The sequence below is a fragment of the Aricia agestis genome, chromosome 5 (assembly GCF_905147365.1).
Source record: "Aricia agestis chromosome 5, ilAriAges1.1, whole genome shotgun sequence".
Lineage (NCBI taxonomy): Eukaryota > Metazoa > Arthropoda > Insecta > Lepidoptera > Lycaenidae > Aricia > Aricia agestis.
Genome location: NC_056410.1, coordinates 4,661,180 through 4,688,376, shown reverse-complemented (window position 1 = coordinate 4,688,376; position 27,197 = coordinate 4,661,180). Strand labels below are relative to the sequence as shown.

Here is a 27,197-nt window from a genome sequence, read left to right as displayed (position 1 = left end):
TTTCTGTGTTTCATTATTAATTAAATTGAATAGTCCCACAATATGGCTACAATGACCTGCCTTCAGTATAGCCCAAAGAAGGAATGAATGTACCTGTAATAAAATCTCTATAAAAATATCTTAATGATGGTAAAGGTATCGCGGGTCGTCGAACCTAGAGTCCTAAAGCCTAATCCTTCCCAAAAACCTTGTGTAAGGATTTCGACGATTACCTGTCCTTACCTGCTCTACCTGTTCCTTACTTGTTCGTAAATTCTTAAAGTACCTACATAATTATGTAGCATGAGTGAAATATAGGCTCTATCTACCAAAAAAGTACTACCCAAAGTACCTAGTTATGTATGTGTTAAAATATAGACCGTACCTACTTAACTAAAGGCTCCCACACATAATTGCGAATTCGCATCTGCTACAAAATTCATAACAAAAATGACATTACGATACTGCGGTTTCGCAGTTTTGCGGGGAAGCCCTAAAGAATATCGTCAATCCTTACTACTCCATACTAACTAAAAGCGAACCAAGACCTATCCAAAATTATTGACATAAGACGAGGCGAACGTCAACGTCATATTAACGAACGATTATGTAAATTCCAAAACTTTTGATCGGCGATTCTATAACGAAGTGATACGAAAAAGTCTTGGCTAAATGGCCAGGTTCGCACTTGGCAGTGTTACACCATTGTAACGTTAACCCACATGCTCACCAACCGTGGCCATTTGATACACACCGGTGACCACGTGGCAGGATTACCAACGGATGGCCGCAGTTACGGTGGATAATTTTGATGACACGAAAATAAATTGAATGAAACAAAAGTTTGGTTTCGTTGTCTTCCTGACGCATGAGACGAACATTAATTACACTGTAATAAAATAAAGATTTTTACATAGCCCCATACAATTAATGTTAAACTCTTCAAGATCCAATCTCAAGTACATAATACGGACGCTCATATAGTGAAAGAAAACATCTTGAGGAAACCCGCAAATAGTTGGTCCCAGACGTATTGACTAGTTTTTTCCTCTGGACTAGGCCAACTATGTTGTGAGAATGTCATATGTGCTTGGGCAACCATACGGACATTTATATCATGTCCCAGGCACTACAGTTTTTGGGGAGTGGTTACTTCGTTCTGAAAATACTGTATAAATCATCCACATTGGATGCAAAGGCCTAGTTTAATCAATCCCAAACCACAGGTCTCGATCGAACATCGATCGGAGATTTTTGGAAATCTATTGTTGTCGCGGTCACCGGTGTCCTTATGGGGCTTGATGGGTTTAATTAAAGTTTAAACATGATTTAGTATGTCTGAGTGCTTGTAGCTCAAATACTGTACAAGTACTGCCTGGGACAAGATTTACATGTCCGTATGGTTGCCCAAGCACATACGACATTCTCGCAACACAGTCGGCCTAGTCCAGAGGAAAGAACTAGTCAATACGTCTGGGACCAACTATGTGCGGGTTTCCTCACGATGTTTTCTTTCACCGTATGAGCGTCCGTATAATATACTTGAGATCAAAAAATGTCTCATTGGTACACGTCTCCACCCGGGATCGAACCTTCACCCTCTACGAGTGCGAACCAAAGGTCTACCCACTAGGCCACGGACGACTGATTGACATATTTGTTAGTCTTTTGCCTGTTTTCACCAACAGCCTCCTAACCCCTAGCGGCCATTAAGAGTACATATTATCCTTCAAGATTTCACGAATTTTTGTGTGTCACGTTCGTCTTTAGGGCATAAGAACTTTTGAAAAACATTACTTTTTTTAAAAATGTGTTTGTTTTAAGAGATATGTGACTCGCAAAGATCGCTAGGGAATATTTAGCGTTAGGAGACCATTGGTGAAAACAGGCATTAGTGTTTTAATGTAATCAGTATCCATATTGTATATAGCGCTGGATCAACACTGTACCAACCAATGAGTTTCTAAAATACTAGAGTAGCAATGTCTAACAAAAGATTCTCAGAAATGCGTAACCACTTTTTTGTTCAAAAGACAATGTCAAGTCATATATTCGTTATGTCATTATGTATGTGAGATATGCCTGCAGGCATCTTCGAAGTGGCAACGCGTTGCTACCGTAAACTTCAAATCTAGTTACGTTAGTAACATAGAATATCATTGGTACCAACGCTTTCATGAGAAAGCGTTGGTACAGTGTTGATCCAGCGCTAGCAACTAGCAACAGAATTAGTGTTGCGCCCTCTGTCAATAATATGTACAATCGAAGAAATTAAATCTTAGGCAGATGGTGGACCTACGTCATTTGGTCTAGTTATTTTTTTTAATGAAATAAGGGGGCAAACAAGCAAACGGGTCGCCTGATGGAAAGCAACTACCGTCGCCCATGGACACTCGCAACATCAGAAGAGCTGCAGGTGCGTTGCTGGCCTTTTAAGAGGGAATACGCTCTTTTCTTGAAGGTTTGCAGGTCGTATAGGTCCGGAAGTACTGCCGGTGACAATTTGTTTCAGAGTTATTGCTTTTCAACTGCGGCATTTCTAGGAGGGTAGGGGATTCGGCCTCCGGTAAACTCACTGACTCGGCGAAACACAGCGCAAGCGCTGTTTCACGCCGGTTTTCAATGTTATGTCAATTCAATGTTAGTTTTCTTCTATCGGCTGGGTTTGACATAACGCGAGCAAATTACGATAGTTCACTACCTGGCTATGAATCAACTTCTCTGATAGTACTTCAAAACTTTGGAAAGATATTAAAAGCCTAACAAGAAAGGTTTTACACAAGGGACTCCTAACGTTCGCGTTACCAGAAAAACAATATTAACTCAATAATTTTATTTGGGAATAATCTCACAAGTATAATGAATACAGAGTACACTGATTTTCAACGCTTTAAATACTTATACAATATAAATATACATCTATTAATGTAAATAAAATTAAGGGTCAGGAAAGGCACCATATTTTTGTTGCAAAAACAATATTTTGCAATGTCGTTCATTTAGCATTTAAAATTTTAAAATGAAATAATATTCATCCTGAGGGACCAGACAAAATACACTTGCAAAAAGTGTTTATTTAGAAGTCACTGATTATTTCTCAGCCTACTTTAGTGTATGCAATTTAAAATTGACAAAAACAATCAAAATCATAAAACTAACACACAAGTGTTGGTTCACAAAGATTGTTGAGATAAACTATAAATAGTTTTTTTTTAATTAAAGAAATAACGTTATTTTTATAAGCCATAATATAAAGTTCACAAATTGGAAAATAGGAGAGCTATTGCACACGGTCCAAATGGCCCAGACTGTTACTAGCCTGACTAAATTAATTACGGTTCGAATTTCGTAAGAAATCAGTCACGAGGGAGACGTCGTGATGTCATGTGTCGTTGCCACATCTGAGACTTACGTACACCATTTATATTCCAAACGTTATTGTTTAAGTAATCCATTACGTTGGATTAAGTCCTTATTGTTTTATGAAGAGCGCTGACCTACATAAGTCTACTCGGAAGGGGTGAAACTGCTGCCAAAGCGAAAGCATAAAAAGAGTGCCTCTCCGGTAGAAACGAACAGTGGATACATTCATCGTTACACTAAAACGTTAGTAGACAAGCAAATCGTAGTAACAATCTATAAATACACTTTTAACATTCTTTAATCTATACCTAAACACAGACTTAACAGTACATAATATTATATACTTCGATATATTATCTATATATTAAAATAATCAACTATATTGTTTGAATCACAATTTCCTAATTTTTAACATTAATACATCTGCACAAAATAGACATCGAATGCGATTAAAAAGTTATACGTCTTGAGCTTATTATACCTTACTCTACCAAGCTACCGGATGTCATGAAAAGCGCGAACATTTAGAATATGTTTTGGAACCACGATAGACTATCAAATTTTGAATTAAAAATATATCATCTCCGATAAAACAACTTGTAAATCATTAAAGAAACTAAAACCTGATATGTGACTACATTGTACGTGACGCTTAGAAGATACGAAAAGAATATTATCGACAGTATAAAAAAAATAGAGGTAGTATTCGGAAGTATAAGAAAGACTTTAAATATCAAAATATGTCTTCAAAGCACAACGATGCATGAAAATATTCTTTCTATGTACATTTATCGATAATTTCCTTATTGACCATTTGCTTACTAATATTATACTCTTTACACGTTACTCCCCCTACACAAGATATGCCTCTGTTTACTCGGTAAAAGCCACAAAATTCCTTAAATTGGCGATCAATAATATAAAATGTTAATAAAAAGAATACATTTTTCTTTAAATAAATAAAACGTAACGTTGAAAAACGATTAATTCTGCAATATATTGCAAATCTAAAAAAAAAGCGAGTTTTTTCGAAATTGTCGGTCGTTTGATTATTACAATTACGCTATTAAATTACTTTACTATTAAAATCAAGAATCATTGATTCATTCTGGTTTGCGAAATAATTAAAATTATGTTTAGCAAGATTACCAACAGAACATACTCTTAAAACTAATTGTCATCTAGTCTAATGCTTGCAATTTGTGACAAAATCAATATAACGTTGTATAACGCGTTAGGAAACTCGTAGAGGGAACATTCGAGAACTCTTACACTGACACTAGAGCTAAAACTAAAAACTGTAACACGTGAATCGCTAATGTGGCTCGTTATGGTTATACAAGATTTCTAAATCTACTATTACGTTACGAAACAGCCAACACCAATATGGATGCGTGCATTCTGGCTACACTCACTCGGTAGTCGGTCGTAGCCACCGAATAAATCGCTTGTTGAAATTAGTAAGAAGAAAAACTGATAATATGTTTAATTGTGTCTAAAAGTTTTTTGTAGAACTTTATAATATTCTGCAAAATAAATGGTGTAATTTGTAAAAGACTTTTGGTGTGGAAATTAACAAAACGCAATAAAAATGGCGGAAATTTCCAATTTATGTATGGAAAGTTTACGTATTTCTTTTATTTATTACTCACGCAAATGACCGCTAAGTGTGAGCTACATGTATTCGGAAATCAAACATTTTCACTAAATTAAAAAGTGGCAACATCGTAGTGTAATCCCTTTTTTCTTAGATTTATTTCAAAGGGATGACACTACGATGTTGCCACTTTTTAATTTCTTCACTTTCTTGACAGGCTATAACGTTTAAAATATTTTTTATTTTTGTTTTCGACACTGGCCAGCATGCATTCATCGTGGTAATACAACTATAGTCTTAGAACGAGCTAAAATTATTCACTTGGCAACACTATAATCGGGTATCGAAGCTCGGTTAAGGATTTGGTTTAGTCCAGTTGCGAGGCAACTATGTACAAACATCGACCTAATCTATATAACAACACTACAGTATGTCGGTATAGTAATATACACACACAGCATACGTATAAACATTTAAAATGGCTCCCCTAAAAATATACCTAGAATGAATTTCTATGTCTTAAAAAATCTACCATTCAAAGCTGTATGTATATTGCAAGCTCATTTGATGACTTTTTTTTTCTAATCTCTTTTGAGTGTTACGTCTTATTTCTTTTCAAATACTTTTACATGGTATCTTTCCACGGATATTGGCCTATCATTCCCAACATGTGGGGCAAATGTAGCATCAAATTACATCAAATCAGTTTTTAACTTTGTTGTTTGATGTTCTATTCATCAGAGTGTAAGTTCTTTCAACTTTTACTTCGTACTTTTTTATAAAGTCCTATTATCAAACAGACATTCCAGTTTTCATTTATTTTCAAAACTTTTGTTATTTTTCATTTTTCAATAGGAAAATCTAGCATGTTTCTATTATTTCTAACATTGAGTCGTCTATTTCTACTATATCTAGTATTTTTCTAGTTTCAGCTGATATTTCGAAATAGAAAATATGAATTCTACGGAGTTTTTTGAACCCCTAATGCAAAACTATTGATCGTACTAACATTATTGTCACTTTAAATGTTTTTATTTATAAAACTCTAAACTGATTTTTCTAAATGACTCGGTGTATGTGTATACTACTACACTTTACGCTATAATATTATATAAAACGTTTAAAAATGTATATAATGTCAATGTTGTAGTGAATATAAATAAATAGAATTTGTATGTTGCCAACAAGAACAAGTAAGCTATGAACTTTTGAAACACTTTTCATTTTGGCAAACAACTTCAAAAGTCGAACAAATGTAGTTATGATAATGATTGCGATAAATGGTATAGTATAATTGTCAGCAGGAATTAAAATAGAAAATATAGTAAAATGATCATTGACATAGACAAATAATTAAAAAAGTATTGAAGAAATCAACACTAAAAACAATAAATATAGCGTTTGGTAACTATAAACTACTCGGAATAATTTTCTTCATTTAGAGAGCTGCTATGTCAATGAAAAAACTTTCATAAAAAATATAAGTTAATTATAAGTGCCTGCCGTTTATTAAGGAAGAAAAAAGAATGAGTAGGGAATTTCGAAATATTTGGCAGTTTTTATTCCAGCGCAGGTAATTGGAAATTATGGGTGTGCTTTCATAGTATTTTATTTTAGAAGACTTCAATTTTTTTACTACCGTAAATCTTCGAGTTTTATTTCAAGAATTCTTTAGCTGATCAATTGTTTAGTTAAAAATACCTCAGATGCATAAATTTATCAAGAAAAACTATGCAAGCACACCACATAGTCAAGTTTATCACACTTTCAAGAGAAAACACCTCCTCTACCTATCAGATACAAGCCACGTCTCTTAAAACTACTCCTTACACCACTCCCTCGACCTGCTCTATACAATCCCTAACAATATACGCTCAGGTGTATAGCCCTACCAAATTACTTAAACACGTAACACGTAACGTACAAATAAACACGTGTTAACAAACCGTTTTAACACATCCCTGCTTGAGAAGATCGAAAGGATACCATAGAACTTAGAGATTTTTTAATTCTAAGTGGATGATGATGAAATATATATTAAAATTCATTAGTATATTTAGTATCTTCGAACACAATAGATACCTTGTAAGATACCTTACGAAGAAACAAATAATAAGGCAGAACTCGTAACTGTCTTTGGCTTTTACAAAGTATAAGGCAAAGACACATGTTCGCTTTTTTTAATTTTGTACATGTTAGTCCTGTTTTATTAGATTACGGGTTAGTTATTAACCTTCAAATTATTCGAACCAGCTAAGACCATACGGTATACTTTCGACCTCTTAGCGCAGAGCATCGAAACAACAGCTAAAACATGATAATGAAAAATCTACTCATTTTGTGCGATGCGATCTCGACATTAATAAATGTACATAATTTCTCTACATTAACAATATTATCATATACCTAACATCTAATCAATTATTTAAATTACATTCAACTCTTAATATTAATAAAACTTCAATAAGATTATAGAAAGTCCACAGCGAATAAGAAATTTTAGACGACTACTAGAATATACAGATGATACAAGGTATTTCCTCAAGAGTTTCATTCACAATTTAGCTTTAAGCCAAGTCGTTATCGCTATTTACGAAGACTACATTCGATAACAAAAATGTATTGGATTTGATATATAAGCGTCGTTTTCACATTTCAAATATCCACTTCTATTTTATTCTTTAAAATGCCTTCTCTTTAATACATAACGATGGATTAGCCTTAATCACACGTACCCGTAACAATATTTATATCAAATTTTATACAATTTATTTCTTAGATTTCGTCGTATTTAGCGATAGCTGAGTGTACTGTACAGTTTTTTTTAAATAATACAAGGAAAAGTATATCAGAAATTCTTTGTCAAGTAAAAATTTAAATGATTAACGTTAAAATATAGTAGAGAACTGAAACCTAACTCTGTTTCATTTCGATGGCTAAATAAATCTATTTCGTCTATGTTATCTTTTGAAGTTCACACAAACTCTACATGTAGAACTACTAATAAGTACACAGACCAGCTGCTATGAATAATTTACGTTGACTAAAATTACATCAGAAGATTCACCGAGGATCGCAGCTTAATCCTTATGCAGTATGTAGAATTTTTGATTTCTAAAAATGTTCCCCTTAGGGGAATATTCTTTCGTAGCATAAGGATCAAGCCGCAGGAGACTTAGAAAAGATACGTACAAGATAGACGACGAGAGAAGCCAGGAACAATCTATATTATAATACAATATTGTATAAACAGTATGTATTCAACAATCGTTCAAAAAATACATAATTTTGTAAAACCTTAAAAGATTTTCTTAAGATTTCTTAGTTTGACCTTGTATATTATTTGTATTGTTTCGGTTTTTGTATTCCAAGGAAAATAGGGTAGATCGCAAGGAAATCGAAATTGGTTTTATGGAAAAATCTACCTTTACATTGTAAATTCAAAAATATTGTATTAAAATAGAGATTGCGGAAATTTTAATTTTTTGCGATTTTATGTTTTTTTTTTTAACTTTCAGTCTTACGACGCTTCGCTTGTCGCGTGTCAACAGGTCGCCTACTCGGGCTTGAGGCGGTGCCACTGCACGATGGTCTGGCGCGGCTTGGTGATCATGTCCTGCCAGTGCTTCGTCTCCGACGCGCCTGAACCGTTCTTACCTGAAATTCGAAGACAAATTTTAAGTTAGTTTTCGTTCAATTATCAGATGAAAATCAATTTAACTGTTAACAATATGTCTCGTTTTGTTGAAAATTTTTGTTATGAGGACCCATTCTACCTAATCCCACCAAAGTGTCTAAACACACTAGGCCGAAAATACGCGGTCGAAATTCGACATGATTACGCCTGCAATGTATTTTAAATTACCGATGACACACCATGCCGAAATAACGTTGTATTATATTGTATGCGTAGCGCATTGCTGACGTAATTATGCCGAACTTCGGCCGCGTATTTTCGGCCTAGTGTTTAGACCATAAAGTTAATATACCTAGCGGAATAGAGCAACAATCTCGAGCTGTCAAACGAAACCAAAATTGGTTTTCATCTGTGTGAAAAATATGTGTACGTATGCATTTACACAAGCATGATTGAACATGGATTCTATGAAATTTAATTGTCAACGTGCGGCACGTGCCGACTGGACGTCAAAAAAGAGTGCTGCTGTCATGTATCACACGTCTCTTATTACCACGCAGTGTTACTGATAGTGACATCTCTCTTGTTTAGGCCTTTGTTTCTCTATTCCGCTAGGTATATTAACTTTATGGTTTAGACACAAACACGTGAACTCGAAAATCTTTGTCACTGCCTTTCATAACATTTTTAACAGCTATCCAGTATGCGACAAAAGAGCTCATTGCGGTTGATATTGTCAAAGTTTGTGACGACTACTATTCGTCGAGCGAGCACTTTCTGATATTTTTATTTAACGAACATACAAACGAATCGAATACATGAATCAGCGTGGACTGTCACCGCTTACACTCGGACCACACCCTTACATAACACTCACCAGCCAGTAGTATCCGGCCGATGAGCTCGTTGCGGCCGATGTTGTCGAAGTCCATGACCTGCACGTCCAGCGAGCACTCCCTGATCTTCTCCCACGGCACGTTGAACGAGAAGGCATCGTTGAACACGGGGTTCAGCGTGCACTTGAACACCGCCGTCTTGCGCTTCTCGATCCGCTTGTCGCCGAACTGTAGCCACACCTTTACGTATGGATCTGAAATGGTTAGGGTAAAAAATGGTCAGTATAGCTTAAAGGGTAAAGAATATAAGAGTATGCAATATACATCATGGTATTTTCTAGGTAATAGGGAAAAAAAGTAAGGGCAAATATTAAGTTCTTAAAAAAATTGATACTCTACTCAGCGCCACTGCCACCCTCCACATAGTTCAGTAAAGAATTTCTAAACAAGTAATTCTAAATTCCAAAATTTTTCAAACTCTTTTCGATGACGCTGTCAACAAATAAAAAGTATGGGTGTTGAAATTGGAGTAAATTAGAGAGCGTAATGGCGTCGCGTCCCGGTGAAATATGGATCGTCCGCGGGAATTAATGACGTCTCCCAGCCCTCCGCAACTTATTTGCAATCATACTTCTGTTATTAAAGCTGAACTCTTACATAATCCGGAAAATTGATAAAGCAGTTCTTGCGATATTTTTTGCGTAACAAGTTTTCAGGACGAGTACTTTGATGGAAAATGTTATGGTGAAATATAAAGGCCTGCTTCATACGTACACACAATAAGAAAATAATTTTCTAATGAAACCTTGTTCTGCACTAATCAGAAAAAAGATTTGTAATCCTAGTTTGTAAGGAAGTGTTTACATGTAAGTTTCTATAAAAGTGATATTAAAGTTTAGTTATACGATAAAGAATAGTCTATATCGTATTCGTTTATACACTTCCTTCAGTATATTATGTTTACGTGTTATTAACTAACGGCTTTAACATATTGACGATATAAGCTAAACAAAGATACAGATAACAATCTAAACACTAAAAAATACAATCTAAAATATACAAACATATACAAACTTAAAGTATAAAGCTATAAAAAAAACTTTCCCAGGTCGTCCCCACCTGGCAGAGTGCCTGCCACGTTGGATGGCAATTGCTATCCACTGTGCCAGGTAGCTCTCGGCTCTCGGGTGGCTTCAATAAGCTTCTTAGATATCTGTCTAAAATGCTTATGTGCCCCCAGACCCCGTGCGCCTAGGGTTTCCATCCGAAACGTTTCAAATATGAGAAATCTGTGTTATTAATTTATTATAATATTTCAGTGACACAATTGCACCAGGCCCGAAATTTCATTAGTAAATAGACAACTCGATATTGTTTGATAAATGATGTTCAACTTCGCAAATAGGTGTACAATTACAAAAAACGTCCTTTTAAATAAAATATTACAACATTTATTTGGCGAATATTTTGGAGATAAATCTTGATCTTCCGCCGGGAAAGTCGAGACAAGCGAATAAAATACTTCAAAGAGGGGTGCGTAGAAATGTTGGTACTTGGGAGAGATACAATTCTATTGTGCCGCACATTTTTTTTATTTCGTAGCTGTCTTCGAAGTGTGTAACGAGATCGAGAAAAAGTTTAGCAAAGTTTTGTTAATAACCGTTGCCTGCGAAAATACTAAAGTTACGACAATGGGGCAGTCGAAATAAACATTTCGACGTGAAAATTCCACGCGTAGAAAAATAAATTGAACTAAAAGTTTTATTTTTGGTGGAGTTTTACACGTTTGTTTTAGTTCAAGGGTGACATAAAAATTACATTTTATTTGTTTTATTCATCACCCAGGAAGCCAACGCAATATTATTTATTCGCTAATAAAAATATTTGCTTTAAATTGGTCCTTAATCCTTTATCCATTTAGGCTATCTGTGATGTTTTCGACTTATATGTGGAGCTTGATATAAACAGTAAAAACAGCTTACAAATTTTTATGGTCATCGCATCGTCTATCTGGCTTATACGAATGTGTCTCTAAGTTCTGGATTGATATTTATAGTGAAAATGCTTTAAGCAAAATTAAAGGTCTTAGTTTTAAATTAGTAACCTTATTTAATGAATTAGCACTGGTATTCGAGCAGACAGGAAGTCCCTGGGATCCGAAAAAAACCACAGCATCTACAATAGGTAATTAAATTATGTGCCTGTTCTTTGTGGCCATCAAACGTCGCGTCTTTGTGTAAGAAACCAGCTGATAAACTATCGTGCAGGAAGTTTACTTATATTATAAACTTGTCGAAGATCATAATTTAACTTATTAGAATTGATATTCATTTTTTTCGTTGTGTATAAGATGCATGAGAGGTATGTTATAAGAAAATTCGACTTATAAGATCAGCGCATTGATGACGATTCCCGTTCAACTCGGATTCGAAACAATATCACGGCTATATAGTCAACGCTAGTCGCACATGAAAGTCGTCTAATCCGAATCAAAAGGCACAAAAACCATAATTATATAGATTTATTACCTGATTTCCCATTAATGTCTTTCGCCTTGAGGTTCCTCGCCTTCAGCAGGGTGAGGGTAAGCACGCTGTTGCTGGGGTGGTAGCACAGTGACGTCAGCAGCTCCCCGCACTTGTCCTTCGCGGGCGGCTTCAGAGCCTTCCAGAATGACGGCTTCTCGCTCAGATCCACCTGGAATGGAGCAAACAATAATGAGGAAAGAAGGCAGATCAATAGAAGTAATTTTCTAGAAAGCCTCGTTTATCTAGATGTGATATATTATTGAGGTAGTTTATTGCTTACTAGTGGGTGAAGGATAGCCCTAAAGTAGTGGTGCCCAACCGGAGGCTCGCGGGCACCTGGTAGCCCGCGGCCTGTAATCTAGGCGCCCGCGAACAAAATGGGTCAAATAAATTTTAATTTATTTGATATTGTTTATTTATAAACAATAACTAAATTACCTAGTTTCCTTTATATCGCTTATGCGTGGCTTATCGGGATTTTCAAAGTAGCCCTTGGAGCAATACAGTTGGGCACCACTGCCCTAAAGCAACAATTAGCCGTGATAACAATCGATTGTATTATAATGTACGGAGCCGACCGTAGTTTTAAATGAATTAAAATATATATTATGGGTAATAACTTCGAAATTGGGGTCATTACTAAAAAAAATTTCATGTTACTGGTCAAAAATAACGCAAGAGGCAACATTGATCAAGTTTTTCGCAGTTAATTTATTATTAAGTAACTATTTTTCTTTACTTTTTATTGTACTAGTTTATAATGTAGTTTAACCTTAGTATTTATTGTATTAATTTATTTTTTATTATATATATAAAATTCTCGTGTCACAATGTTAGACCGCGTACTCCTCCGAAACGGCTTTACTGATTTTAACCAAATTTTATAGACATATTCAGTGGGTCTGAGAATCGGCTACTGGGTACTTACGGCGACCATTGTTTGTGCGACGGGATAGCGATGGACATTGCCATGGTGACATACTTATTTAGTCACTTCAATAAAATAATACGGGCGAATTAATCTATACTAATATTATAAAGCGGAAGAGTTTGTTAGTTTGTTTGTTTGTTTGATTGTTTGAACGCGCTAATCTCAGAAACTACTGGTCCGATTTGAAAAATTCTTTCAGTGTTAGATAGCCCATTTATCGAGAAAGGCTATAGACTATATTTTATCACACTAATATTAATAGGAGCGAAGAAATAGAGGAAAGCGTGGAAAAAACGGGGGGAAATAATTTGAAAGGGATTATTTGCACGCTCTAATCTCAGGAACAACTGGTCCGATTTGAAAAATTGTTTCAGTGTTAGATATCGAGGAAGGCTATAGGCTATATTTTATTGCGCTTAAGCTAATAGGAGAGAAGAAATAGAGGAAAGTGTGGAAAAAACGGGAGAAATTATTTGAAAGGGCTTATTTGAACGCGCTAATCTCAGGAACTACTGGTCCGATTTGAAAAATTCTTTCAGTGTTAAATAGCCCATTTATCGAGAAAGGCTATAGGATATATTTTATTACGCTAAGACTAACAGGAGCGAAGATATAGAGGAAAATGTGGGAAAAAACGGGGCTAATTATTTGAAAGGGCTTATTTGAATCTGGGACAAGGAATGTTTTTTGTCCCGGAAAAATGTGCGATTCCCACACAATATACTATTCTGATTTGCGCATGAACGACTTAATCGATGTACGGGAACAACTATAAAGTCCACGCGGACGAAGTCGCGGGCAACAGCTAGTACTTTATAATATGGCAAATAAACGTTTGCCAGGACAGCTAGTTATATTATACTAGCTGTCCCGGCAAACGTTGTTTTGCCATATAATTTTTTTTTGTCTGAAAAATAGATGTTGGCCGATTCTCAGACCTACTCAACATGCTCACAAAATTTCATGAGAATCGGTCAAGCCGTTTCGGAAGAGTATGGCAACGAAAACTGTGACATGAGAATTTTACATATTAGATAAAGCGTTTGTTTTCGTATATTGTGTAAATAAAAAATTTCAGCAACTAAATGATGTCCTTAGTCTAAGTACTTTAAAAAAGTTCTTAGACTTATTCGACACTGAGTCTCAGGGGTTTTCACCTGTATCAAATATTTAAACAAATATTATGAGTAGTTCCAAGCCCATGAGATTAGGGCTTTTAATACGACCTTTAAATTAGTTTTGGACGCAAAATTATTCGAGCGAAATTGTAACAATGTAACACCTTTAAAGGTTAAAGTTTGCCTAAAATTGTTCCAGCGTTCATTGATACGGTACTAGATTAAAGTCCGCAATACACGAGCGACGTCTGTTTGAAGTTTATTTTGTATTTTGCTTTTCTAGACTTTAGTTATTTCTAGACTTTAGTTATATATTTTACATATTCCGAGTAAAATATTTCAACTTTCTGCACATTACTTTGTAAATATTTGAGCGTAAATACAATTATTGTTGCCATATTGAAGTAAATTCATCTATTACGGTTAAATAAAAAAACAGACAGTCTATCTCCAGCTTTGTTGCGCTGGAGATAACTGTCTTAACTCATGACACTTTAATTAAAAACTTGCGACTTGCGAGAGATGTTATATTATAAGTTTATCAGATGCGCTACTTTGTTAAATTAATATTCGCTATAGTTTTTTATAATTAAATAAGGGGGCAAATGAGCGAACGGGTCGCCTGATGGAAAGCAACTACCGTCGCCCATAGACACTCGCAGCATCAGAAGAGCTGCAGGTACGTTGCCGGCCTTTTAAGAGGGAATACGCTCTTTTCTTGAAGGTTTGCAGGTCGTATAGTTAAAAGCGGTCGTACAGTTAATACGTTATAAACTTATCGTAATAATATAATGACAGCCGATAATTAAAGGCACACGTGTTAACCATTAAATTGCTTTTGTTTTTTAAGGTTATTTAAAACATCACGGTAATATTAATTAAGACCTTAGATGAGGCATTTTCCTAGCTGTATAGGCTCTCGAAAATTTTAAATATAGGTTTAAAAAATGTACGTATAACTTTAACCATTTTAAAATGCAAATATTATATCTCGTATTAAATATATATCTCGTAATATTAAAATACCACAATCGAATTACAGACTTTTCTGAAATACTAAAATAAATTAAATATTGATCTATTAACATTATTATTACGGCCTCTCTTTGTCATTAGGCGATCTTGAAATTTCACTCTTAACGGACCTAAAGAAGTTTTCCTTCAATATAATATTATATTCCTTTGTAGTAACTTCATGAAGGGGCATGAAGGCATTTTAGAATTCATTGTATGAAAGGATGTGACACGTCGCGCTTTCGTCTGCATCGTACGCGCCGCATTTCGTGTACTATTATGCGATATGTTCGACGCGTAAGGCGCACGTACGGTGCTGACAAATGTGCAATCAGCTTAGGGCTTGAGCGCTATGTTGAGCGCCTTACTAATTTCGATAGCAACTTATGTTTTGTGTATGTACTCACCTGACATAGAGGTAAGAACACTTCACCGATGGAGTCATCCCTCGAGAAGCGATCGTAGTCGAACACGTGCAAGTGTAGCACCTAAAAATAAAAACATTTTGTAGTTAAAACTAACCCTACTAATATTGTGCGATAGTGTGTCTGTATTTTTTTTTAATGAAATAAGAGGGCAAACGAGCAAACGGGTCACCTGATGGAAAGCAACTTCCGTCGCCCATGGACACTCGCAGCATCAGAAGAGCTGCAGGTGCGTTGCCGGCCTTTTAAGAGGGAATAGGGTAATAGGGGATGGTAGGGATGGGAAGGGAATTGGAGAGGGTAGGGAAGGGAATAGGGTAGGGGATTGGGCCTCCGGTAAACTCACTCACTCGGCGAAACACAGCACAAGCGCTGTTTCACGCCGGTTTTCTGTGAGAACGTGGTATTTCTCCGGTCGAGCCGGCCCATTCGTGCCGAAGCATGGCTCTCCCACGTATTGTTTATATTATCATCTTCTAGGTTTCATATCATATTATTATCTAATGGTTTTTAATTTTTATAGTTAGTTTCCGCTGTCTATCCTGTATCTATAGTAGGGGGAATGAGGGAAGGCCACGGTCCAGAAAAAAAAATATCTGTTATTTCTTTACGTATGTTGCTGCTGATTAATAACCAAGATAAGGTTTTTGTATAGAAATTCTGTAAGTCACGGAAGACTGGAAAGGATATAAGACATAAGTTTTTATGACGCAAAATATAGAGAATATTATTCCAATAAGTGTGTAGGAGGGAAAGTTTAGTTTTATCAGTTAAGTGTATAAAAGAATCTTCATAAATTCCCAGAAATCGACTTTTAGTCGACTTAGACCTTCATTACTTTATACTGAGGGTATAAACCTTAAGTTTTTTAATCCAATCCGTATTAAAATTGCTAAAAGAGAATGGAACGAAAAAATGAAAATGTTAATAAACAAAATGAAAGTGGTACAGACTAAAAGGATTTATAATGGTTTAATTTAGTTTTCGCAGGACAGACATTCAGTTAAATATTTAGATTGGTTTGTGAATTTGATTTCGTGATAAATTTGATTTAGGCAGTTTTATAAAATCCTACAAAGTATTTTATTTGAGTTTAATACTTTTGTTGGATTATAATTGTTGTTTTAAAATAAACCAATGTTTTGTTTTAGTGGAGAAGTAGTGAATATGCGAAAATATAATAAATTAATTATTATTATTATTAATTAATTTATTATATTTTCAATGATTGACATTGATACAGGTACGGTTTGTTGCGAAGGGTCGGTTGCGGTTTTCCAATAATATATATACTAGTTTATGGTTGCGGTCTGAATTAACCCAATGTACTATCAGAGAAGTTGATTCCTAGGCAGATGGGGGACCTACGTAGTTTGGTCGCGTTACGTCAAACCCAGCCGACAGATCACAATTATTAACATTGAATTGATATGATCCGACCAAAAGACGTTAGTCTGTGAACTGCCTAGGAATCAATTTCCTCGATGGTACTAGCGGGACAAACTATAATATATCGAATATAATTTCAGTCGACGTTGAAAAGGAGGAAGTTATATTCGTCTGTTTAGCGACCCGCCCCGGCGTCGCACGGGTATAAAATATATAGCCCTATGCTCCTTCACGTGGTCTACTTCTTATCTGTGCCAAATAACATAAAAATTGCTCCAGTAGTTCGCGAGATAAGCCCTTTCAAATAATTTCCCCCGTTATTTCCACATTCTCCTATTAGTATTAGCGTGATAAAATATAGCCTATAGCCTTCCTCAATAAATGGGCTATCTAATACTAAAAAAATCATCAAAATCCGTATTAAACGGAACAAAGGGACATGAGGGAAAAAAGCGACTTTGTTTTATAATATGTAATAGATACTGTGGTAGTGGCTTACCCGACTCTGCAGCTTCTGTATGGGGAACCCCTCGAAGTAGAAGGTCTCGTTCCACCGGGGGTTGAGCGTGCGCCGCTTGATCTTGGTCTCCAGCCGGTGCTTCTTGTCAGGCAGCAGCGTCACGCGCACGTACGGGTCGGACGTGCCGCTTAGATCCTTCGCCGGTAGCTCCTTGCCCTGAAAAAAATATTATTGCACTCCGGGAGTGCCGTAAGAAGTGCAACGAAACAGCAAGCAATACGATTTCGCCACGGAGTAAAGCCTCAACCAAACCTACGCGACCAAAGCGACTGCGAAGCGGGAGCGTCTGCAACGCGGGACGTTCGCGTCGGCAGAGCAGGAATAATCTACGGTTTCGCATCGTAGTCGCACAGGTGTGCTCAACAGTTTCGCGTTGCTGACACTCCCAAAAATGAACAATTCCAATTAAGAAGTTTTTACGTCAAAGAAATTGTGTCCCGTTCACGTGATGGAAGAATTACGCGTTATACAATACATAAGGATGTATTAATATTTCTAGTAAGTCGATTACGCTATACCACCCGTTTTATACCTTACTTACCTACAGGGAAAAACATGATGGATAGGATATTTGATAATGGAAAAGAAAATATTGTCTTAAAATAATAATGATAGATAAACGCGTCGTAGCCATTCTCTAAATAACTATTCTGTTTTTGATGGCATTTGTGTTATATTTTGCGTTATCTGTAACGAAATAATTGATTTATCTTTGTAAACCCACGTGAACTTGATATTTCAGTTTGTATATTGTTTTAGCTAACACTAAGCATCAATTATAGCCCCCGAAGGTAAACATCACGTTTTGTTCACGATAATTCAACAAACAAACAGCTTAGCCAAATACGATGATTGCTAAGACAATATTTTTAGGAGATTCGTAACATTTTGTTTTGTTAAAAATAATCTTGTTCATTTTGTTCTTTTACTAGCTATATTCTGTTAAAAATACTAATAATAGGAAATATTTACCGCTTATAAGGCTACTTTATAAGGCTACCGATTTGATAAAAAAATCGTTTTGGTACTACATGAAAGACAGAAAATGATAACAGCCTTCAAGGTGGATCGCTATAGAACTCTTCTTGTCTCCACATGCTTGATATTTTACATGCATAAGTTTTAGAACAAAATATTTTTGTTTATCACCAGAATAAGACCAATGATAATATTATTATTGTCTTTACTTTGTAGCTGCGAGCGACAATTGTACGGAATAACCAAATAGACTAGACATTTGGAGTATGATAGATTAATCCCCGCGCGGCGTCGCAGAGAGCAGGTGCGCCACGAGATTGCCGTGGGCACCTTAAAATCCCTTAGTCATTTAAAAAATGTAATAACAAAAGAATTATGTGAAAAAATCTACCTCATGAATTTCAAATTCCCTCAAAGAAACGTCCTAACGTAATCCTGAATAAATATTAATACATTATGTCGTATATCAGCCTTAGTCCTCTTTCCAGTCAATTGGAGCTGTAATCCTCCGCTATTGTCGGGGAATTGGGTTAAACCCTATCGGTGGGTTTCAAAATTGAGGCCTCCAACTTATCTCTAAGTCCATACATAGGCGGTATTGGAATTGTCTAACGTTTAACATGTAAAATGTATTAAGTGGTAACGCTTCTGACATTTTGTAGTCGTTAGAGGGTGTTTAAACAGGATGATGATTTATAAAATACACCCCTTTGAAACTTTAAGGTGAGAGACCAGCCTGCGTTTTGGCGCATTTTTGAGGTTTTTTACAATAGTTTATGTATTCACTAGCGCATTTGAGTGGGTAATGTTAAAACCGCAACCAATCAGCGACCCTGTTGATATTGGTTGCGGTATAGTATAAACTTCTGTCAAAATCCTAGACCTGGGCATACGAGACCCCTAGAGAAACATTACCACCCCCATGTGTCAGTGGATCTTCTAAGGCCGGTATAAATAGTCAGTAGGTACTTAAAATGCGACCCGGTCTCAAGACGCGGTTCAGCTCTGTGATTGACCCAATTTTGACAGCCAACCAATCACAGAGCCTGTACCGTGTCTTGAGACCGAGGTGCATCTTGAGTACTGACTATTTATACCGGCCTTAGTCTAAAACTGTACCTGGATGATCCTCAGTATGAGCGTGGTGTTCTGGAAGTCGTACTCGAGGGAGAAGTGTATCTGGCCGACGTTCTCTGAGGGCTCCGAGTTGTCAATGTACATGTCAACCAGCGATATCGACCGGTTCTGGAGGAACGCCATCTGTTAGTAAGTTTTCACAGATTTAACTCGACGCATACACGCGCGTCTTAAAACTACTGCAGGCTTAGCATACACCATCAAAATGGTTTATTTCTATGGAAGAATAGACAAAGTGACAGATTGGTAAAGGTTATCCGCCATTTTATTACTAAAATCTGTCAGTATGCCCATTTTCTCCCGTTTCTAATGTTGTTATACTAAGCATGTTGGAAGCGAAGTAAGAAAGGCGAAGGTAAGGACTTTGCACTGTAGTTAGTGTATATTATGTCTTATGACCGAGTGAGTTTTTAGGTTATGAAACGTGTATGAAAATTGCGACCCACCCCGATGTGCCCCGCATATTTTGTACACGGTTTTACTTTAAGAATTTGTCGATTTGCGATTATGTATTTCGTGTGTTACGAGTAGTAAGCAATATATTAGTAATTTTTTTTTGCTTCGCTTCGCTTAAGGTGATAAATTACAAAAACCAAACGCATAATACGAGTATACATGTGAATAAAATAAAACTAGTGTGGAAGAACAGAACTCGTATGTATACTTATTTGTTTAGTATCAATAAAAGTGAGCGAGGTGTGTATTTTGTATAACCTTTATCTGGCATAAAAACTTTTATACTTACGTACAAAATAAAACTTTTTCTTGCCTATCCTTTAGGACAAAATATATAAAAGAGTCTAAAGTCGTAAAGCTACAACGGTATACCATTTCAACAAACGAATAAATATTATGTTCATGTACGAATCAATAGAATTTTATGTACCACCTGTATGTTCTAAAATCATAAAGGGAATAAGTAAAGTCTAAACTGATACTGATATGAAAATTATTTTGAATTCAATAATTAATTATTATTATTATTGTTATAATAAGTCTAATTAATTGTATAAAATACAATGACTGTGAAATAAGCATGACTTCAAACTAATTTATTATCTACAATATGAATTATTGTTATATTGCAATTTATAATCTGAAATGGTATAGATTTCAGCCCAAATTTACTTTAACAATGGTGGTTTTCACACTATTTGCGTGGTTCGGTAAGATGTTATTGCAATGATAGTAACTTTAAGATTATTGCATACTCTACTACATTTGCCTAATTTTAACATATTTTTTAAATCTTGTACTAAATTTTAACTTACCTATCTCTTATTAATTTTTCCAACAAACATAATATATCTATAATTATTATTAAGAAGCATATTTTAGTAGCTATATCTACAAAGCTCGCTATTCTATTAAAATTGTATCTACATAGTTTTAGCTTCTCTAGAATTATAAAAAAAATCTAGGGAAAAATAATATTATTTGTATCTAACACTATAGTTTTATTAAAATAAAATATGATTTTCTCTTTCAGCTCTATAATAAATCTATTTGCTAATATAACGCTCATCTGTTCTGAATTATCTACTTTTAATTATAATAAAAAATATTTACAAACTGAGCTATTTTTTAATATTATATAGCTACATAATATGTTCGATTTGTCTAGCTGTTTTTTTGTGGGTAAACAACAAAAATTCATGCAAGGTCAATGTGTCGAAGACCGTCTGGGAGGTAAGTCCGTCTAGCGGCAATAACTTCCATATTTTAACGACTAGTTTCATATGGCTCAGTGGGTAAAACAATATTGCAGAGTTAGTTTGACCTAATAAACAGACGTGTCGCTACCAACTACCTGTTACGAAAAAACCGATCTCAATTTTTTTTCCGTTTTGTACTCGCAGTCGGAGTGTAGGTCTCTGCCAAAAAAATTAATTAAAGTGGAAATACGAAGGAATTTTTGGAGTTTCTTGGATTACATAAGTAATTTAGTGATCCTTTTTCATATTACTGGTGTCCGATTCGTTAATATCGCTTTAATTTCGTTATTATCACCTGCAACATGTGTCTAACCTAAAATTGCAATAATTGGGAAGTCCGTATAGTTTTCATAAGGAAAGGCCGTCATATGCCGGTCTTGCCTGGAATCAAATATTGTCAACCTTTTCAAATATATGTCTTTATTGTTAATTTGCATTTAAACTTCGGACTACATAATCATAGCATTGCCCAAATTTTACTGCACGAAAAGAGCATGACAAGAGGGGCTGATAAAAATTGCAAAAGTTATAAACAACAAAGTAAAAAAAGAAGGGTTTGGTTTTTTTAATACTTATTCCAAAAACCAAAAATTATTTGAGATAATCAAAATTTGAAAAAAGATCCTTAAAGAGCAGGAAATTTCCTTAAACAAATCCTACATCCCGGACCAACAACCCTTTTAATTTTAATTGAGCGGCGAAAATAATGAAACGCGTAACTTTCGCGTGCATGGCCCCAATCGGCCACGTAAACTAAAAAGTTACTTTAACTAACTAAATATTAATATTACGGAATTAAAAAATAGGTACTAAGTAGACATATCAATAACAATAATCAAATCAAAATTAAGTAGGGGAGTATGTCGAAAAATGTCTCATCCCATAAATGATGATGAAGCAAAGTTGTAGATTTTACCGACACTAATTAATATAATTTTGTTGTAATAAACATTTATGTTTATACTTAGTGTTTAATTTTTCAAAAAATTCACTATAATTTAAATGAAAATGTTTGCAACCACTTAGACTTACGATAAGACGGACTTGCCTTAAAATGATATAAAATTAATTTTCTCTGGAATGCGAACCTTATTACCGACACCTTAAACACATATTTGAATGGGCGCTTTGCGGCTTTGCTAGAAACCGTTGCCATGCATTTTACTTCACAAGTTATGGCTATACTGCTGCTAGACGGACTAACCTCAATCTGTAAGGGAAGTCCGTCTACACGCCGAGTTTTTAAAAAATACCACGTAAGTAAAAAAATACGGCAACTAAGATTGTTTTTAGATCATTATAGGTCTAATTAATATATAGCCTATAATTTCCGATAACACAAGTTACTTTAAAAAGCAAATCTCAAGTCAATAAATTATGTTAAACTTTAATTTTAGAAAAGTATGCCGGACACATTGACCTCATGTATTCTTATCGATATCTCTGCATCGAAATTTAAAATCCTGCTCGGTGATCCACATTCATGGATCGTAAATATACAGAAAAATTTCAAAGTATTTTTATGCAGCAAATACTACGTATGTAGTTTTGTGTTTGAAAATATTTTTCAACAAACTATCGAGTTATTGACACAGAATATTAAATAATGGAAGCATTGTCTATTGGTTTATAACGAGTCTCTAGAGAACTACTTGAAAAAGGCTATTTGATCGTTAGAATAGCCTAAATTCTCAAGTGTTTTTATAGAAAATACTACTCTACAAATGTTATTTTTCAATGCCTGTTAGTTTTATTTGAAGTTTCTAAAACTAGCTTTTACTTCCTAAAGTCAATCTAATCTAGCCTATATTTATTGGCCTAGCATATTATCATAGTAAAAGGAGGGGAAGTAGGATAACTCCGGCCCAATCCGCGATATAATTACCTACTGTCTTACGGCCGTTCCCAATATTTGATCTATCTCTGGTTTTGCCCTACTAGAGATAGGAATAGCTCACAATTGACATAAAATGTATGTATCTAATGTCTAATGTGAGCTATTCCTATCTCTAGTAGGGCAAAACCAGAGATAGATCAAATATTGGGAACGGCCGTTAGGGTTGTCAATTTTAGGCGGCGCGGAGGCGCGGCGGCGGGCGGGTTGGTGTGGGAGCGGCCGTCCGCGCTTCGTTCGCGCAACCGCTTGAACAGCGGCAACGTCGCGGACTTTTAATAAAAAGTAAATCCTTATTGTGCATATTTTGTGTATATTTCGGCCATTTTTCGTGCATATTTCGGCACTTTGATCGTGCATATAATCCGATGTCTAAATAAAATTATAAAAATACCCTGTAAAACAACATTAAAAACTAACAAGCCGCGCGCGGTGCCTTTGTATGAAGATAACTTATTTCCCCTCCTTTTACTATGATATTATATTGTGACGTGCCGTAATCATAGACGAATAATAATTACACAACTATAATTAAATGAAGATATTGATATAAGCCGCATAATCTATTAAGCCTCTCATTTAATTACAGGTAAGTAATTAATACAGACGGGCCTCGATAGTCCGAACACCCAAAATATACCCTGTTCGGATGTATGCAGCGTTCGGATTATTATAGTATGTAAACATTTTTAAAGGCATTTTTTGGATGTTGAAGCCATGATAAAACGCACAAATACAGTACAAAGGTAATATTATTATGTACCTATGAAAAAATGGCGGAATAGTGCGCGGGGCGGTCAAAAACAATACGTCTAACTCGGGCACAAAAATGCGGGGGATGGGAGGTCGTTCGGATTATTGAGGTGGTGGTCGGATTAGCTTGGATTCGGACTATCGAGGCCGTACTGTATTCGTCTCTGAGTGCGTCATTATGACTGTGAGTAAAAGTGTATAATGTAAGTCTGTTATTTTCACTAAACTACGCTTAATGGTTAATTCAATTAACACTAGGAACTGTGCCTGAAACCCAATAGATTAGTGATTAGTGGTTACTGCATCCATTTAGTATTAGGGATAGGTACAGTCTGAACGAATTAATGGTAACTTAATTTGAATTCCGGCCATGTATTTATTGAGGAGAACCATCGGGAGATATAAATAAGATTATGTTCTACCAGATAAATTTATTTGTAGGTCGAAGACGGACCTAGGTTATTTGGTTGTGTTATAACAAGCTCAGCTAATATCACGGCTAATATTGATTTGACATAATCCAACCAAATAACATAGATCCACCATCACCTTTATAAATCTGTTTGTCTGATAGTACAATTTTAGTTATGTTATAAAAAAGTGTTAACCATTAAATTTTCTCGACTGTTACCTTTCTGGTACGATAACCACTAAAACTCGTTTTAATTCACAATTACAATATCAGTTTACAGTTTTAGGTACACAATTTGAACTATTATTTACAGAAATGAAGAAGAAAAAACATAATGAGCTCAAATAATTAATATAACTTAGAGGCATCAGAAAACTCAAACTATAAAGCAGCTAAGACAAAAGAGTAGAAAACTTTTTTTATTGCAAAAGTGTTAAAGCTTGATATTTATTATTTTAATTTAAAAATAAAATATTTATTTCTAATCTAAATCTATTTAAAACTCGTGAAAAAAAACATTTCCAGCTCCTCATGGAAATTGGTGTTAAATGCATTTTTAATATAAATATGGCAAAATTTATATTTTAATGCTGTTGTATAATATTCGGCTGTTTGATATTATTATTTTATATTTATTGTTATTTTTATTTTTCTATTAATTTAAAATATTTTTGTAGAATATAGAACAGTAACATTTCTCTATCTTCGAAAAATATCACCAATATTCAGTACTTTTATTAAGTATTCCACTAAAAAATAAAAACAGCCGAAGAATACAAGCATAATGTTAAAGCGTTAGTTATGTCGAAGCACTCTTTTAGATCCTGTAAAAAGGTGAAAAGCTATTCTATTTAGTCGTTCTCTATTTCTTTCTTATACAACCTCTTCTACCTACCATTTTTGAAGGAGATAGCATGGAAAAAGAATCCATAGTTTAGAAAACCACAAGGAGAAAGGAGGAAACTACACAAAGATACACTCAAACTGTACTATGCTTTGAATCTGAATGCGCCGAAGACATGCTAATATTGTATTTCATCGGGCGTAGTGTTTGTACGCCGTGATTGCACAATTTACATCATAATACAAAAGACAAATTTTATAATGTATCATGCATGCTATATGCCCGTTTTGCTGGTTCTTAGATGTGAACAAATTCATCTATAAACTCAATCTTTTGTTATAAATGCCGGAATCAACCAAACGCAACGTAAATGCTATAGATTCCTAGATAGCCACAGTGAAATGCTGTATACTATTGCAATATTAAAGAATAATAATAATAATAGCTCCCACACCGGTTTCGGTGACGGTGGCCGGTTTCATTGAGCTACGCAGGAGTAATTTTATAGTGCCCAAGTGTGTGCGCAGTACACAAGAGCACTCTCTATTCCTTTACTCTCATAACCCAGTGGGACGGAATACCGACACGACCGGCGAGAGATCAGGCACAGTACCGACTTTTTACATTATTATTTACAAGGTTCAAACACTTACGGATATCCGCGACAGAATCCGTAAGTGTTTGAACCTTGCAATATAATGAGTGATACTCGCGTAAACCTAAGAAATCATTATATAAAAATAGTCTCTTTCATTTTCTTCATCGATATACCAGAATCTAGAAGATTGTAATAGTAGAAAATATTCGTGGAAGTCCAGGAAAAGTTTATACTGTGAGAAATTAAGGAGTTGAGTGATACTAAGTTAATCACGAGTCATCTAGTTTTATACATTTTTGTATACGATTATTACCAAAGATATTTTTTCGCAACAACAATTCCGCTTCAATCGAGACAATCTACTAACTTAAAAACGATCAAAACGCTCAAAACAGGAGGCATTTTGAGCGTTTTGATCGTTTTTAACGCTAAATGGAACGCGCTCCTTCTCCGTTTAGCCTAGTACTCGTATTAGGTACACTAGCTATTTGACCGAGCTTTGCTCGGTATTCGATAAAACACGAATAAAATGACATTTCCTAAAATGATTCCTAGCTAGATCGATTTATCGCCCCCGAAACCCCCTTGCTCGTTTAAAGATATAAGATTATTGCTCCATAATCCTAGATAACTTTCAGTACTGGAACTCGCTAGCTATCGAGAAACATTTTTAAGAATTCTTTACGAGAACTTTTTAATAAGTTCAGATTGATGACGGAATAAGAAATTTAATATCCGAGAGACCGTCGCTTAAGCGACAAATTACTGGCGTTCACACAACGTAAACCATGCATTTACAACAATTAATCTTAAGTGCCAATTAGAATCAAACCAATAACCAATTATTGATGAAATAATTAGTTCCTTTATTACTTGTTGGCGAAAGCGCCCAAAGGAAAATCCTGCTGGAGTCGTATATTTTTTTATAGAAGCCTAGAGTTTACTGTATGCATTATTTGACATATTATAGAACCAGTTTTTAAAACATATTTTGAATTTATTTCTTTTCTATAGTACAATTTTTATTAAGATTATAATTATAATTCATTTGACTTTTGAAAAATAATAATAATATCTATGGACGCTTCACACCATGTCAGTCTGGCCCCGTGCTAAGTACCTAAAGGACTTGTGTTACGGGTACCAGACAACGGAAATATATTTAATACTTTTATACTATACATATATTTAAGATTTTTATTATATGATACACAATATATTTAATATACATCCATGACCCAAGAACTTTAAAAACTTTTTGTTCCGTCGGCGGGATTCGAACCCGCGACCCCCGGCTCGAGCTCCCAACAGCCCACCAACTGAGCCACAGAGGTCGTCAAATGGCCTGTTTCCTGCGACTAAACAGCCGTGCAGTTAGAAATTTATGTAACCTTAGTATAATAAACAATAATTATTATGTCAATTAATATTTTTAGAAAGGGAAACTTACATTTTTCAAACATAAACGTTTAAGAAACGGTTCCTAAAATAATAACAATGCTACACCATGACTACGAATTATTTGTATA

General features: G+C 35.1%; 1 protein-coding gene across 7 annotated transcripts in view; it reads right to left on the bottom strand.

The window, feature by feature from the left end:
• Positions 1–6,319: 6,319 nt before the first annotated feature.
• Positions 6,320–27,197, bottom strand: part of LOC121726749 (synaptotagmin-7) — a 393,458-nt gene continuing 372,580 nt past the window's right edge. For 4 of the 7 annotated variants that reach the window (XM_042114224.1, XM_042114229.1, XM_042114228.1 and 1 more), the window contains 6 exons: positions 19,435–19,575; positions 17,317–17,493; positions 15,411–15,491; positions 11,941–12,109; positions 9,454–9,666; positions 6,320–8,596 (listed from right to left, as the gene is read on the bottom strand). In XM_042114224.1, coding sequence (XP_041970158.1) covers positions 8,496–8,596; positions 9,454–9,666; positions 11,941–12,109; positions 15,411–15,491; positions 17,317–17,493; positions 19,435–19,575 — 882 coding nt within the window. In that variant the 3' untranslated portion in view covers positions 6,320–8,495. The other 3 variants (XM_042114226.1, XM_042114230.1, XM_042114231.1) reach the window with 3 other exon arrangements.